Genomic DNA, 16537 nt, shown 5'->3' with positions numbered 1-16537 from the left:
TTGGCTACAAGCCCAGTATTGAAAGAGGGTGCAGTACCAACAATTAAAGAAAAAGAAAACAATTAAAGGAAAGTATTTATTTTATTGGGTGGCACGGTGGTGTAGTGGTTAGTGCTGTCGCCTCACAGCAAGAAGGTCTGGGTTCGAGCCCCGTGGCCGGCAAGGGCCTTTCTGTGCAGAGTTTGCATGTTCTCCTCGTGGGTTTCCTCCGGGTGCTCCGGTTTCCCCCACAGTCCAAAGACATGCAGGTTAGGTTAACTGGTGACTCTAAATTGACCGTAGGTGTGAATGGTTGTCTATGTGTCAGCCCTGTGATGACCTGGCGACTTGTCCAGGGTGTACCCCGCCTTTCGCCTGTAGTCAGCTGGGATAGGCTCCAGCTTGCCTGTGACCCTGTAGAACAGGATAAAGCAGCTAGAGATAATGAGATGAGATTTATTTTATTTTATTTTTTTTAAAGTGAGTTCAGTTGCACCAGTCCTCCCGGAGCGTGAGCCAAGGGTTGTTGCTAAAACCCGGGATGGAACATAGACATATTGCTCGGGCAGTGACCTCCCCGTGGTTGTTGCTAAAACCGGTGACATTCTGCTCTGTCCCGGGGTTTAGTAATTGCCTGAGCCGAGCAGTAATGGCAGAGTACTCTGTATGGAGAGAATGAGTGGAGCAGCCGTCTGATTTTCTCCACTGGATATTGCTGCCATCTCGCCCTTACGTGGAAGAAGCGAATGAACAGAGAACTGAACGAACAACTGAAAGTCAGATTGTTTTAAAACAATCGGCCACAAAATCGCTCTTCAAGAAGTGAGAACAAAAATGGGTAAGGTCCGACTCTCATTTGGATAAAAAACAACAACAAAAACAACACGTTGTTTACCTGCATTTAGATTAATACATTGTAGAACCAGAGCAGGTGGGTGGAGCACAGAAGCACGGCAGGCCAGAACTGAGTTCTCAGAAACTCTGTTATTTTTAAAGATATATGTGGCTTTTCAGCTCATTCACTCTCTCACACGCGCACATACACATGCATTCTGGTCGGGCGAGAGCTCCCTTTCTCTGCTCTCTCTCTCCTTTTATAGGGCTCGGTCACTGGGGAAGACACACAAACACAGGTTAATTCACGTCAGGTGCAGTGATTCTGCCACTTACCTTCCCTGACTCCGCCCTCCATTCACAGACCGGCGCTTGACCACGCCCCTGCTGCCACATACCCCCACCGGCCGACTCAGGCCAGGCAGCCATCCGGCCTGCAACGGACTCCCCCCCGACGGGAGAGAAAGTCCACCACAACCATCTGCGCCCCCGGCCTGTGGATCACCTTGAAGTTAAAGGGTTGGAGTGCCAGATACCAACGGGTGATCCACGCGTTGGCATTCTTCATGCGGTGGAGCCACTGCAGGGGCGCGTAGTCCAAACAAAGGGTGAAAGGGCGCCCCAGCAGGTAGTAGCGGAGGGCGAGGACCGCCCACTTGATGGCGAGGCATTCCTTTTCTATGGTGCTGTACCGGCCCTCACGCATCGACAGCTTCCGGCCGATGTACAGCACTGGACGGTCCTCCCCCTCCACCTCCTGGGACAGAACAGCCCCCAGCCCTCTGTCCGACGCGTCCGTCTGCAAAACAAAGTGGAGAGAAAAGTCAGGGGAGTGTAACAGTGACCCCCCACACAGTGCAGCCTTTACCTCAGAGAAAGCCCGCTGGCATTGCTCCGTCCACTGGACCGGATCTGGTGCCCCTTTTTAGTGAAATCAGTCAGCGGGCTGGTGGCGTCCGAATAATTAGGTATAAACCTACAATAGTAGCCAGCCAGCCCCAGGAACTGTCTCACCCCCTTTTTGGTCTTGGGCCTCAGGCAGGCCGCAATCGCTGCTGTCTTATTGATTTGGGGACACACCTGCCCATTGCCCAAGTGGAAGCCCAGATACCATACTTCCACCCGCCCAATCGCACACTTCTTCGGGTTGGCTGTGAGACCCGCTCGCCTCAGCGACCTAAAGACGGCCCTTAGGTATTCTAGGTGTCCCGGCCAGTCATTACTATAAATAATGATGTCGTCCAAGTATGCGGCTGCGTAGGTGGCGTGGGGGTGGAGGACCCTATCCATAAGCCGCTGGAACGTAGCGGGCGCCCCAAACAGCCCAAAAGGAAGTGTGACGAACTGGTGTAAGCCAAACGGTGTGGAAAAGGCTGTTTTCTCTTGGGATAGTGGAGTCAAGGGGATCTGCCAATATCCCTTTGTCAAATCCAGTGTCGAATAAAAATGAGTCGTGCCTAGTTGATCGAGCAACTTGTCAATACGAGGCATTGGGTATGCATCGAATTTAGACACTGCGTTGACTTTTCTATAGTCCACACAGAACCGAATCGACCCGTCGGCCTTGGGAACCTGGCTGCTCCAGTCATTGTGGGACTCCTCGACGATGCCCATTTCGAGCATGGCCTCGAGTTCTTCCCGAACCACCTTTTTTTTGTGTTCGGGCAGTCTGTAAGGGTGGCTGCGCGCTACCACCCCCGGGGGCGTCTCAATGAGGTGTTCTATGAGGTGGGTGCAGCCGGGCAGGGGCGAGAGTACGTCAGAAAATCCCATCTGTAACTGGGCGGCCTCCGTGAGTTGGGTCAGGGAGAGGTGGTCTGCACGGGGGACCGGAGCGGTGGGCGATGTCAATTTTCCTTTTTGAACCTCCGGCCCCAGCTCCGCCTTCTCCGGAACCACCGACACCAACGCCACGGGTACCTCCTCGTTCCAAAGTTTTAACAGATTGAGGTGGTAAATCTGTAAATCCCACCCCTGTCCGTTTGCCTGCACCTCATCATCAACGTCCCTGACTCGCCATGTGACCTCAAAGGGTCCTTGCCACCTGGCAATCAATTTGGAGCTCGTAGTGGGCATCAACATACTTTATCTCCCGGTGTGAATTTCCTAAGGCGCGTGCCCCTGTCGTACAGACGGACTTGACGTTCTTGGGCCTGCCGCAAATTCTCCTGGGTTAGGTGCGTGAGTGTGTGGAGTTTGGCGCGCAGGTTGATAACGTATTGAATTTCATTTTTGCTTGTTGAAGGTCCCTCCTCCCAATTTTCATGCAGCACATCTAGAATGCCATGCGGCTTATGCGTGTATAATAATTTGAACGGGGAGAACCCCGTGGAGGCTTGTGGGACCTCTCGCACTGTGAATAACAGGGGCTCGTGCCATTTATCCCAGTTGCGTGTGTCCTCGCTTACAAATTTCTGAATTATGTTCTTGAGGGTGCCACATACATGTAACTTGTATTGTGTGTTTAAGTTACCGGTATAAGATTATTTAATTTGCTTCAGAATGTGATTGTCTCAGTTAATCTGATTATTTAATTAGTGTGCTTGCCTATTGTTCTTCTTAAGTTTACTTATTCTGCCTTATTCTGACACATTTTTTGGATCCACTACTCCTCCTAGGGCATTCGAGATAGAGACACCGTTCCAACTCTGAGACATCTGGCCCAAAGTGGTGTAGTGTGCTTGTATGCAGCTTTTGGATCAACAAGCCTGTTCTCTTGTTCTTCTTGTTTTTCTTTTGTTTTTTTCCCATAGAGGATGAATAGGATAATCGAATCGTCCTACTTGGACACGCTCCATCGCAGATGCACCAAACCTCATGTGATACTTCAGGCCAACTCCCCCGACACATACATGCAATTGGTTCTGACCCACACTCATAGTTTTCCTTTCTTTTTGCTCATCCCTTTTTCCTCCATAGGCTTGCATTGATTTTTGGCCCCATTGAAAATGAATGGTGTTTCAGGAGAAAAACTTTCACTCTCCATCAATTTTTTTAACCAAGTGACCAAACTTCAAGAAACTTCACTTGATGCCTCAGGCCAAGTCCCCACACAGATCCATTCCCTCATCTGAAACCTGCACTCGTCTTTTCCTTGGTTTTCACGCATCTCTTTTTATCTCCATAGGCTTCCATTGATTTTTGGCCCCATTCAAATGAATGGAGTTTTGCTCAGTAACACTTCACCACACATCCACCAAACTTCATATGGCACCTCAGGCCAAATCACCCATCACACACATGATATCGGTTCTGACCCGCACTCGTCTTTGTCTTGCCTTTCATCTGTCCATTTTTTCTCCATTTTGCCACTAATCAATGGAAGCTTGACTGAGTCATTCCTCCCTTCCCCCATAGGTGATGATGCATTTGGCAAGGATCTGCTCATTTGAGACTTTGACAGCAAATCAGCTTCAAGTCAATGGCCACTTTATTAGGAATACTTACACGCACACACGATAGCAATTAGCATATAAGCATTCACGTGTTACCATGCTAGCTGTTAGCATGTTACCCATTATGATATCATGCCTGCTGTTAGCTCGCGAGTTGTTAGCATGTTCACCATTAGCATGTTATCATGAGAGCTGTTAACATGTTAGGATTAGCATGGTAGCATGCAGAGTTCGCATGTTTGCTGTTAGCGAGTTTGCCTGAGCATGTTAGCATGCTAACTGTTACAGCTCAGCAAGCACACTGCATTTTCTCTGCGGAAATGCAGTCTAGTTAGTCTTTTACGTTTTATCAGATTCAAATTCAAGATTCAAGATGTTTTTATTGATACATCGCAGTGAATTAACATTGAATTGTGATCAATTTACATTAAAATCAATATCAAGAACAAATTTAATCATTAAAAGTATCGGTAGCAATCGTTATGTACTAAAATAACTTATTGCAACATCACTACAATGATTTTAAACATATAATTTTACATTAGAGAACTATATATAATAATAAAAACAGGCGACATGAAAATAGATCAAAATCTGTATTTGTTAATGAGATAGCACATGTGAGGTATGGGAGAATTTTATCAGTGAAAATGCATGCATGTACATGTATGTTGCATAAGTTATAACACCTATCCTGTTTTAATGAGAGTCAGCCCACAATCAATGAAGTCAAATCAGTCTTAGTTGAGCAAGTTGGTAACGGGATTTCTTACTTTCACCATAAATTTTTATTTATATGACTTTGGTCTATAGCTGTAAAATCGGCCTTAAAACCGGTTAACTCTGTGACGTCACGCACTCAGGGCTGGCTGGCAGCTCGAATGGCAACTTTGCGGTCAATTTTAACTCTTAAAAGTATATTTTTTTAAATTCCCATTTATGCAGCATACAAGAGTCAAGGATGGAGATACTATCCACTCAGAAATGTATTTAAAAATAAAGGTTCTGCGTATATCCTTTAAGTTTGAGCTCTTCTTGTTACTTCATGAAATATATTCAGTGGCTTGAACATCTCATCTGATGTTATGAGAAAATAGGATAGTACGCAACCTTTAAAGAAACTTGACACGTATGCTAGTATAACCTAGCATAAAATCTTGGTTATTATGGTCTAGTTTAACTAGTTTGGCTACTGTGATATAACTGCTGTTATATAGTTGATGCAGGTAGGACAGGGTAAGGTTTGGGAGGTTGTGCTGTAAAAGGATGGAAGGAGTGAGGTATTGTCTCATGTTGAACTGTTCAAAGACATAAAATAGTTTAGAGGTGTAAGAACATTTACGACCCATCTCACTAGTGAAACGGTTGATTGGAATACAAATGAGATCAAGTTGTGCTTGATCTGGCATCAGGTGGTTGTCATGGATAGTGGAAGGATAGGCAGGTATTGGTGATGAGTGGCTTGTCCGTAATCATGTCAGATGTTCATTAATCCATGCCTTAAGCAGGAGTTTACACTTATCTGTGCTTAACAAGCTTAATACCAGCCAGTATTACGGATGAGCCTTCTGGCTAATTATAGTATTGTAATATCCATAGGAGTTAATGTTTGGTTAACTGCTAAGAGAGAGGAAAATAGTCTTCAGTGAGGTGTAATGAAGTAAAATTTTTCCACTACAATTAAACTTTCCTCCTGTCAGTGGTGAGGCACATAGTTATGGTTCATCATGATTCGTATTCTGGTTAACCGGGTATTCGAATATGACTGGTAACAGCTAGGATTCATGGCATGGCACCATCCAAATGGATCCAGTACAATCATAACATAAGCATGATATGGAATAAGTATTTAATAACAATAGTTATTGATATTTATTAATACTGTTGACTTATACTAAACTAGATGATTCTTTTCTGAGTTTTAATTTATCTAATGAAGGTATTCATAATTGGATAGAAGTAACATTAGAAAATTTATTGTTTACACAAAAATGGGCTGAAAGAGGTCAAAATCTTATAGGTATAGCTTAAATGACAAGTAGCTAGCAAACACATGATCCAAACTGCTCTCTTTTCCTTGCTATTTAAATTTGATTTCACAAACATAATTCAAATGGTTATTTTTTGGTTATTTTTTTAATAGATAATAAATCAGTGGGGTTATTTTTGCAGATTGGTAATGAAGCAGGTATCACTAATGAGTGTAGATTATATATAGCATCCAGTCTGAATATCCAGTCATGCATGATATATTGTATAGCTGAATATATCCAGGCTCCATATATAGCTTACTTACTCTGACGAATCTATACAAAGCCATGAGATCTACAACCCTGGGGTGTTGTTTCGGTGGAGAAGATGCGTTAAGCCATGGTGACATCTGGCTTTATTTGACTATTCAAAATCTCTGACTGCTTTGCCTGACAAGCATACGAGGACATTCAGTGTGATTCAGCAGGATTCAAATTTGATAGAAGAAATTAAACCCACATGCCTGCTGCTCCTTAAATATCCAATTCTCTTTAAATATCTAATACTGATTTTTAAAATATCAAGTATATACTTATAACAGATTATTTTGTACTGTTGCCTGAAATAAACTTTCCTGGAACCATCCCACAAGATTTTCTTCTTCTTTTCTTTTTTTTTCAGTGAGCGGATACATGACCAAAATGGGCGAATATGGCGAAACTGTTGAGGTGCCTTGCAACAAAGAAGACATCAAACAAGAAGACATTATAATAGTTAAATGGAAATATGTAAGTATATTCACACTTTAGGGGGCGGCACGTGATGTAGTGGTTAGCACTGTCACCTCACAGCAAGAAGGTCCGGGTTCAAGCCCCGTGGCCGGCGAGGGCCTTTCTGTGTGGAGTTTGCATGTTCTCCCCGTGTCCGCGTGGGTTTCCTCCGGGTGCTCCGGTTTCCCCCACAGTCCAAAGACATGCAGGTTAGGTTAACTGGTGACTCTAAATTGACCGTAGGTGTGAATGTGAGTGTGAATGGTTGTCTGTGTCTATGTGTCAGCCCTGTGATGACCTGGCGACTTGTCCAGGGTGTACCCTGCCTTTCGCCCGTAGTTAGCTGGGATAGGCTCCAGCTTGCCTGCGACCCTGTAGAAGGATAAAGCGGCTAGAGATAATGAGATGAGATGTAAGTATATTCACACTTTAGGGGGCGGCACGTGATGTAGTGGTTAGCGCTGTCGCCTCACAGCAAGAAGGTCCGGGTTCAAGCCCCGTGGCCAACGAGGGCCTTTCTGTGCGGAGTTTTCATGTTCTCCCCGTGTCCGCGTGGGTTTCCTCGGGGTGCTCCGGTTTCCCCCACAGTCCAAAGACATGCAGGTTAGGTTAACTGGTGACTCTAAATTGACTGTAGGTGTGAATGTGAGTGTGAATGGTTGTCTGTGTCTATGTGTCAGCCCTGTGATGACCTGGCGACTTGTCCAGGGTGTACCCCGCCTTTCACCCGTAGTCAGCCGGGATAGGCTCCAGCTTGCCTGCCACCCTGTAGAACAGGATAAAGCAGCTAGAGATAATGAGATGAGATGAGATTCACACTTTAGCCTTATTTTATATTTACTGGCATTGTTTAGTCAGAAAATGAAGTCATGCGCTTATAACCTGGTGGTGAGTTCAATTTGAATTGTAAGTTGCTTCAGATAATAGGATTTCCCAGATGTAAATTTGTTAGCAAAGATGGAGAAACAGACACCAGAAGTAATAAATGGAAAATTGTACAATTATGGTCTTAAGGCCATATTCAGAGTTGGGTTAGGTTAAGTGAGTGACATAACTACAGAGCTGTGTGCTTGGACAATTTTGCAATTATTTTTTTTGGGGGGAAATATATATATATATTTACACACACACACATACACGGAGTGCAGAATTATTAGGCAAGTTGTATTTTTGAGGATTAGTTTTATTATTGAACAACAACTATGTTCTCAATCAAACAAAAAGACTCATAAATATCAAAGCTGAATATGTATGGAAGTTAGAGTGGGGTGTTTTTAGTTTTGGCCATTTTAGGAGAATATGTATGTGTTCAGGTAACTTTCACTGTGCAGAATTATTAGGCAACTTAATAAAAACCAAATATGTAGCCATTTCACTTATTTATTTTCACCAGGTACACTGATATGACAACTCCAGATTTGCAAATAAACATATCTGACATTCAAACACAAAACAAAAACAAAATCAGTGACCAATATAGCCACCCTTCTTCATGAGGACACTCAAAAGCCTTCCATCCATAGATTCTGTCAATTTCTTTATCTGTTCACGACCAACATTGTGTGCAGCAGCAACCACGGCCTCCCAGACGCTGTTCAGAGAGGTGTACTGTTTTCCCTCTTTGTAGACCTCACGTTTTATAATGGACCACAGGTTCTCTATGGGGTTTAGGTCAGGTGAACAAGGGGGCCATGTCATTATTTTTTTCACCTTTCAGACCTTTACTGGCTAGCCACGCAGTGGAGTATTTGGACGCATGAGATGGAGCGTTATCCTGCATGAAAATCATGTTCTTCTTGAAAGATGCTGACTTTTTCCTATACCACTGCTTGAAGGTTTCTTCCAGGAACTGGCAGTAGGTCTGGGAGTTGAGTTTGAGTCCATCCTCAACTCGAAAAGGTCCAACAAGCTCATCTTTGATGATACCAGCCCATAGCAGTACTCCACCTCCACCTTGCTGGCGTCCGAGTCGGAGTGGAGCTCTGTGCCCATTACTGATCCAGCCACAGGCCCATTCATCTGGCCCATCAAGAGTCACTCTCATCTCATCAGACCACAGCACCTTAGAAAAATCAGTCTTAAGATATTTCTTGGCCCAGTCTTGACGTTTTATCTTGTGTGCCTTACTCAGTGGTGGTCGTTTTTCAGCCTTCCTTACCTTGGCCATGTCCCTCAGTATTGCACACCTTGTACTCTTTGACACTCCAGGAATGTTGCAATTCTGGAATATGGCAGAACTGGATGCTAATGGCTGCTTGTTAGCTTCACGCTTGATTTTCCGCAGATCATGTGCAGTTATTTTGCGCCTTTTTTTCCCCCACACGCTTCTTTCGACCCTGTTGACTATTTGCAATGAAACGCTTGATTGTTCGGTGACCACGTTTCAACATCTTCGCAATTTCAAGAGTGCTGCATCCGTCTGCAAGACATCTCACAATTTTAGACTTTTCAAAGTCTGTCAGATCTCTCTTCTGACCCATTTTGCCAGAGGAAAAGAGGTTGCCTAATAATTATGCACACCTGATATAGGGTGTTGATGTCATTAGACCACACCCCCTCTCATTACACAGATGCACAGCACCTGATATACTTAATTGGTAGTAGGCTTTCAAGCCTAAACAGCTTGGAGTGGGACAACATGCATTAAAAGGATGTTGTGGTCAAAATACTCACTTGCCTAATAATTCTGCACTCAGTGTACATACATACAGGGTGTCCCAGAAGTTAGGGGGCACTCTGGAATAATAAGACCTTACACAGTTGCCCCCTAACTTCTGGGACGGACGGACGGACTATCCATCCATCCATCTCTCTCTCTCTCTCTCTCTCTCTCTCTCTCTCTCTCTCTATCAAATCAAATCAAGTTTATTTGTATTGCGCTTTTAACAATAAACATTGTCGCAAAGCAGCTTTACAGAATTTGAACGACTTAAAACATGAGCTAATTTTATCCCTAATCTATCTCTCTATGGTTATATATATACACATATATATATATATATATATATATATATATATATATATATATATATATATATGGACGACAGGTAGTCGTCAACTTACGACCTATGCGACTTACAACCGATCGACTTTACGACCGTCTGGTTATGACTGGCAAGTGTTTCCCAGATGAGCTTGCTGAGCATACGACAGTTTCCGCCCCAGCTCCCGGCAGCGCCTCTCGCCACGTACAACAGTTTCCACCCCAGCTCCAGGCACGTGCACAGTCTCTCTCGCGCACTCCGTTATACAGTTTCCGCCCCAGCTCCAGGCACATGCGCAGTCTCTCTCGCGCTCCCTCGCGCACTCCATCATACAGTTTCCGCCCCAGCTCCTTGTTTATGAAACGAGCAAATCCTCTCGCCAGCCTGAGCGCTGCAACAGCTGATGATGACGTAGACGACCCACAGCCAAGCACCAGTGATGCCAGCGGTCACTAAATTTTGTATTTTGCTATGTTTTACATTTGTATTTTGGTATGTTTCAAACTAAAATGTTTTCTATTTTTCACACCTTTATTTCGTATTTTTTGTTTTGCACATATTAAACAAATTGTACTGTACGCAGTGTAGTATGCAGTGTTTGACTTAAACCAAATAATGAGCCAAGGTAATGAAATAAGAAAATGTTGATAAAATAAGACTTTAAGATGATTACAATATCATTACACATCACAATATACTTGTGTTCATTTAACACAGGCCGACTTACGACCAGATCGGTTTACGACCGGTCAGTCATAACCAAACGCAGTCCTAAGTCGACGACTACCTATATATATATATATATATATATATATATATATAATATGGTAGGGTGCAGTTTTGCAGTTGTACCAAAACAGAAGCATGTCTCAAGTACACTTGAGGTTATTGACTCAAGAATGGGGCAGTATTAAGTCCAGTGCCACTGTGTGACAATTTATTATATCCACAAATTTTCACCATAGCACATGTTTTTAACAAAATACATTTAAAAAATTTATGGCATGCCATTTCAAATGAATATTAAATACTGTATGGCACATTTCTAGAATAAAATTATAAACTCTGCACTGTCAGAAATAGGGGTAGAGTAGGAGTCCATTTCTGTCCCCCAAGATAAAATCTACAGTAATATACCCCTGGGACATATTATTGGATCTCAAGGTAACTAATTGTACCTTTTTAAGGCCAAAAAGGTACATATATGTTCCCAAGCAGTATATAAAGGATACAAATCAGTACCTTGGAGGGTACTGCCCCAGTGAAAAGCCATTGTACTCCGAAAGGTACTATAAGGTACTTTATTTTCTAAGAGTGTGCTGCTTCACTGAGTTATAACACAGAAGATGACTGCTTGGTCAACTTAGCTGTTAAACCATGGGCACATATTTTGTAGAGAACACAACAAACCCAAATATGAATACAATTTAATTCTCAAACTCAGAATAGCATAGTGAAAGCATGACAAAAGTGAATTGCATGCACACATGACTTCAGTTTTGTATCTTCCTATAACATTAATATGTGCTCGATTTATACTCTTAATACTATGTTAGTACATAAAATAAATAAAGAAATAAAGAATGAACTTTAGAACCTGTTCAGTCCATTCTCCTGCATCCCTCGAAAGTCGATATGTTTTATTTTTGGTTGTTTCTAGTTCATTAAAAAAGGATGTGCTATATCCAGTGTTATTTTTATAGTCTGGCAGCCAGCTAATGTGGGTGGAACCTAAAATGTGACAAGGAGAAATTTGCAGTGATCACATACAGGATTGACATGATAACCACAACCAGGATCCTTTCTCTGTCATGGTCATGAGTGTCAGGTGCGCGAGAGGGGTGGTGGATGTATGTGCAGAACTGTTTATTATATTACAATGCAATCTATACATAAAGTGCATGAAACACACACAAAAGCAAACAGTCCAAATCGGCAGGCAAGGTCAAGAACGAGAAAATAGGCAGAGGGTCGATCAAAGCGCAAACAGTATGTCGTAGGCAAAATGGGGACGAGAACTAGAATCAGGAACAGGAGTCGAGAAACCAGGAAAACCACAAATACGGGAAACAAGGCTCCGTAATGCGCACTGAACGTGGCGTAATACTTCGCAATGTCCTTGTATCAGCTCAGTCATTAAATAGCCCAACACTTAGTTCATTAATTGAGAACAGGTGCACCTTCTTCACGGTGTGCGTGCTAGAGCTTACTCGGCTCGCACGCAGGACTGACAATGACAATGTTTTCACAAGATTGACTACTATTAAGATGCTATTTTCCTTCTTATGTAACCTAATCATGCTATACTTACTTTAAAATTTCTAAATAATGACACTAGGTTTTATAGTATTGCATTTGATAGAAAATGAATTTTTTTTAAATGTGGTTTCCCAAAAATGTCTTCTGCAGGATATTTTTATTTTATTTGTACCACACAGAAATTCAACTCTGAAAACAGAGAAGTTCCCTTGTGTAAATACTGATAGTCTGATCAGTTAGCAGCATTGCATACAAGTGAGTTTATGCCCTCTGTGTGACTAGATCATAAGCACATGCATGATTATAGCTCTTCTAAGACGTGTCCAATTCTGTTCCCCAGAACACACCGGACGGCACCATCGGCGATCTTCTCACAAAATCAAAGAACCAGAATGTCTCATTCTCCCAAATTGAGGAGTACCAGGGCAGAATCAACCTTACAAATGATCTCAGCCTGAAAATTTCCCAGGCAAAAGTCACTGATCAGAAGGTATTCACCTGTATGTTGGTAGCAGGCACAGACATATTTGAGTATCCGGTTCAAGTGACAATTCAAAGTAAGTATATGCTTAAATAACACTGAACAGTACACAACATGCTGAAGTAATTATATGTTCAATAAATGATATTATCTGCTCTTCTCCTGCAGAGGCCCCTTCTCCGCCCACAATCACAAATCAAGCCAAAGTGATTGAGCTCGGCAAGCTAACAACGGTATGTCATAAACTTTTTTTTCTGAAGGTCTGGCTTGTTAGTTCACAAAGATATTTAACAGTTATTCCATGAAATTGAGTCATACATGAGCTGATAGCCGATGAGGCACATATCACCAAGTTGGCTATAAGACATGTACAACAAGATTGAGTGGAATAACTGTTTTATTCTGTCCACATTCACTGGATTTTGAAAAACAAAGCATTTTTATTTTTTGCAAATTCAGGAAATAAAAACTTGATACAAAATGTCTGACAAAATCATTTCTGCTTAGAATGTAAACAAACTGGCAAAATAACAGTAGCAGTTTATGAAAAATGCTATAATAATAATTCTTGAAAAATAAAAAAGAAGCGTTCTTACCATCAAATACTTTTACTCCATATTTTGTTGCTTTTTTGTATTTTTTGGGGTTTTGTTTTTGAGTAGAGTTTTTATTTCATCCTCGGTTGGTTCAGCAACCCGCGCCCCCATTTTGTTTTTCTCTACTCACGGTATATGAGCTGATAGCCTACTAGTAGAGTAGCCAATCAGAGCACATGATTGCTCATATCCAGTGAATGTGGATAGAATAAACTCGATTAGACTAAATCTCAAAAGCATCCACCCAGAATAGTCAGAATATATTTTACATTTAAAATACTCTCTTTGATTGTCCTATAAGGTCTAAACTACTGTAGGTAGGACATGTTGGAGGAATGTTATCATTAGCATTTCTACAGTGGTGTTTGAAAGTTTGTGAACCCTTTATAATTTTCTATATTTCTGCATAAATATGACCTAAAACATCATCAGATTTTCACACAAGTCCTAAAAGTAGATAAAGAGAACCCAGTTAAACAAATGAGACAAAAATATTATACTTGGTCATTTATTTATTGAGCAAAATGATCCAATATTGCATATCTGTGAGTGGCAAAAGTATGTGAACCTTTGCTTTCAGTATCTGGTGTGACCCCCTTGTGCAGCAATAACTGCAGCTAAACGTTTCCAGTAACTGTTGATCAGTCCTGCACACCGGCTTGGAGGAATTTTAGCCCATTCCTCCGTACAGAACAGCTTAAACTCTGGGATGTTGGTGGGTTTCCTCACATGAACTGCTCGCTTCAGGTCCTTCCACAAAATTTTCATTGGATTAAGGTCAGGACTTTGATGGCCATTCCAGAACATTAACTTTATTCTTCTTTAACCATTCTTTGGTAGAACGACTTGTGTGCTTAGGGTCGTTGTCTTGCTACATGACCCACCTTCTCTTGAGATTCAGTTCATGGACAGATGTCCTGACATTTTCCTTTGGAATTCACTGGTATAATTCAGAATTCATTGTTCCATTAATGATGGCAAGCCGTACTGGCCCAGATGCAGCAAAACAGGCCCAAGCCATGATACTACCACCACCATGTTTCACAGATGGAATAAGGTTCTTATGCTGGAATGCAGTGTTTTCCTTTCTCCAAACATAATGCTTCTCATTTAAACCAAAAAGTTCTATTTTGGTCCCATCCGTCCACAAAACATTTTTCCAATAGCCTTCTGGCTTGTCCACATGATTTTTAGCAAACTGCAGACAAGCAGCAATGTTCTTTTTGGAGAGCAGTGGCTTTCTCCTTGCAACCTTGCCATGCACACCATTGTTGTTCAGTGTTCTCCTGATGGTGGACTCATGAACATTAACATTAGCCAATGTGAGAGAGACCTTCAGTTGCTTAGAAGTTATCCTGGGGTCCTTTGTGACCTCGCCGACTATTACATGCCTTGCTCTTGGAGTGATCTTTGTTGGTCGACCATTCCTGGGGAGGGTAACAATGGTCTTGAATTTCCTCCATTTGTACACAATCTGTCTGACTGTGGATTGGTGGAGTCCAAACTCTTTAGAGATGGTTTTGTAACCTTTTCCAGCCTGATGAGCATCAACAACGCTTTTTCTGAGGTCCTCAGAAATCTCCTTTGTTTGTGCCATGATACACTTCCATAAACATGTGTTGTGAAGATCAGACTTTGATAGATCCCTGTTCTTTAAATAAAACAGGGTGCCCACTCACACCTGATTTTCATCCCATTGATTGAAAACACCTGACTCTAATTTCACCTTCAATTTAACTGCTAATCCTAGAGGTTCACATACTTTTGCCACTCACGGATATGTAATATTGGATCATTTTCCTTAATATATAAATGACCGGGGCGGCACGGTGGTGTAGTGGTTAGCGCTGTCGCCTCACAGCAAGAAGGTCCTGGGTTCGAACCCCGGGTCCGGCGAGGGCCTTTCTGTGTGGAGTTTGCATGTTCTCCCCGTGTCCGCGTGGGTTTCCTCCGGGTGCTCCGGTTTCCCCCACAGTCCAAAGACATGCAGGTTAGGTTAACTGGTGACTCTAAATTGACCGTAGGTGTGAATGTGAGTGTGAATGGTTGTCTGTGTCTATGTGTCAGCCCTGTGATGACCTGGCGACTTGTCCAGGGTGTACCCCGCCTTTCGCCCGTAGTCAGCTGGGATAGGCTCCAGCTTGCCTGCGACCCTGTAGAAGGATAAAGCGGCTAGAGATAATGAGATACGATATAAATGACCAAGTATAATATTTTTGTCTCATTTGTTTAACTGGGCTCTCTTTATCTACTTTTAGGACTTATGTGAAAATCTGATGATGTTTTAGGTCATATTTATGCAGAAATATAGAAAATTCTAAAGGGTTCACAAACTTTCAAGCACCACTGTATTTGTATTATTACAGCTGGCAGAATGTTCTACTAAAGATGCCAGTCCAGTAGCTGACATCATCTGGCTGAAAGACAGTGCTCCACTCATAGAAGATGGGGAAGGTATGAAGCGTCTCAAGTTAAAGTTTAACTATCATATAAGCCTTAAGAAATATGACTGATTACATAGTTCTTTATCATTTCAGCGGTCACCATCACATCAGATGTGCAGACAGACAAAGACACCGGCCTCTCAACTACATCCTCCAAGCTCGAGTACACAGCTACGAAGGGAGATATGAACGCCGAGTTCACTTGTGCTGTCCATCATCAGAGCCTTGCATCAGACCTCGTGTCTAATCCTATGACCTTTGACATCCACTGTAAGTGTCCATCTTCACCCTTTATTACATTACATTATAGGCATTTAGCAGACGCTCTTATCCAGAGCGATGTACAAGGACCATGCACACACATACCCAGCGCATGAGGAGCGGGGGGTTAGGTGCCTTACTCAAGGGCACTTCAGCCATGAATTTTCCTGTTGGTCGAGGAATTGAACCAGTGACCCTTTTGGCCTAAGGCTGCTTCTCTGACCTTTAGGTCATGGCTGCCCTTGTTTTAAGTCAATATGAAACAATATGCCATTGTTAATAAACAAATTACTCAGATTAATTCAATATTTTGTATAATTAGACCAGTTTCCACTTATACTAGAATATCCTGGTTTACTTTCTTGATAAATTGCTTTCAAAAATACATGGAGCAGGGATGTTGAAGCTTGAATAGGTCTTTGTTGGGTGCCTCAGGGCATGATTGCAGCCAGCCTAGCCCTGCTGCTACTCTCAAAAGCTCTCCTCACTCGGGAAAAACCTTTGCTCTTGAGACTGAGAACCTCTCAATGGCTCATTATGACCATCTGCTTAGTGGCTTTATC

The 16537-nt window shown here is 42.5% G+C and overlaps 1 protein-coding gene across 2 annotated transcripts in view; it reads left to right on the top strand.

Moving 5' to 3' along the window:
* alcamb (activated leukocyte cell adhesion molecule b) overlaps positions 1-16537 on the top strand; it is an 81293-nt gene that overhangs the window by 29029 nt on the left and 35727 nt on the right. For both annotated transcript variants that reach the window (XM_060943775.1, XM_060943774.1), the window contains exons 2-6: positions 6861-6967; positions 12533-12749; positions 12842-12906; positions 15636-15723; positions 15807-15983. In XM_060943775.1, coding sequence (XP_060799758.1) covers positions 6861-6967; positions 12533-12749; positions 12842-12906; positions 15636-15723; positions 15807-15983 — 654 coding nt within the window. The remainder of the gene's footprint in view (positions 1-6860; positions 6968-12532; positions 12750-12841; positions 12907-15635; positions 15724-15806; positions 15984-16537) is intronic.

This window comes from Neoarius graeffei, chromosome 17 (assembly GCF_027579695.1).
Source record: "Neoarius graeffei isolate fNeoGra1 chromosome 17, fNeoGra1.pri, whole genome shotgun sequence".
NCBI classification, from domain to species: domain Eukaryota; kingdom Metazoa; phylum Chordata; class Actinopteri; order Siluriformes; family Ariidae; genus Neoarius; species Neoarius graeffei.
This window is presented reverse-complemented; position numbering and strand designations above follow the sequence as displayed.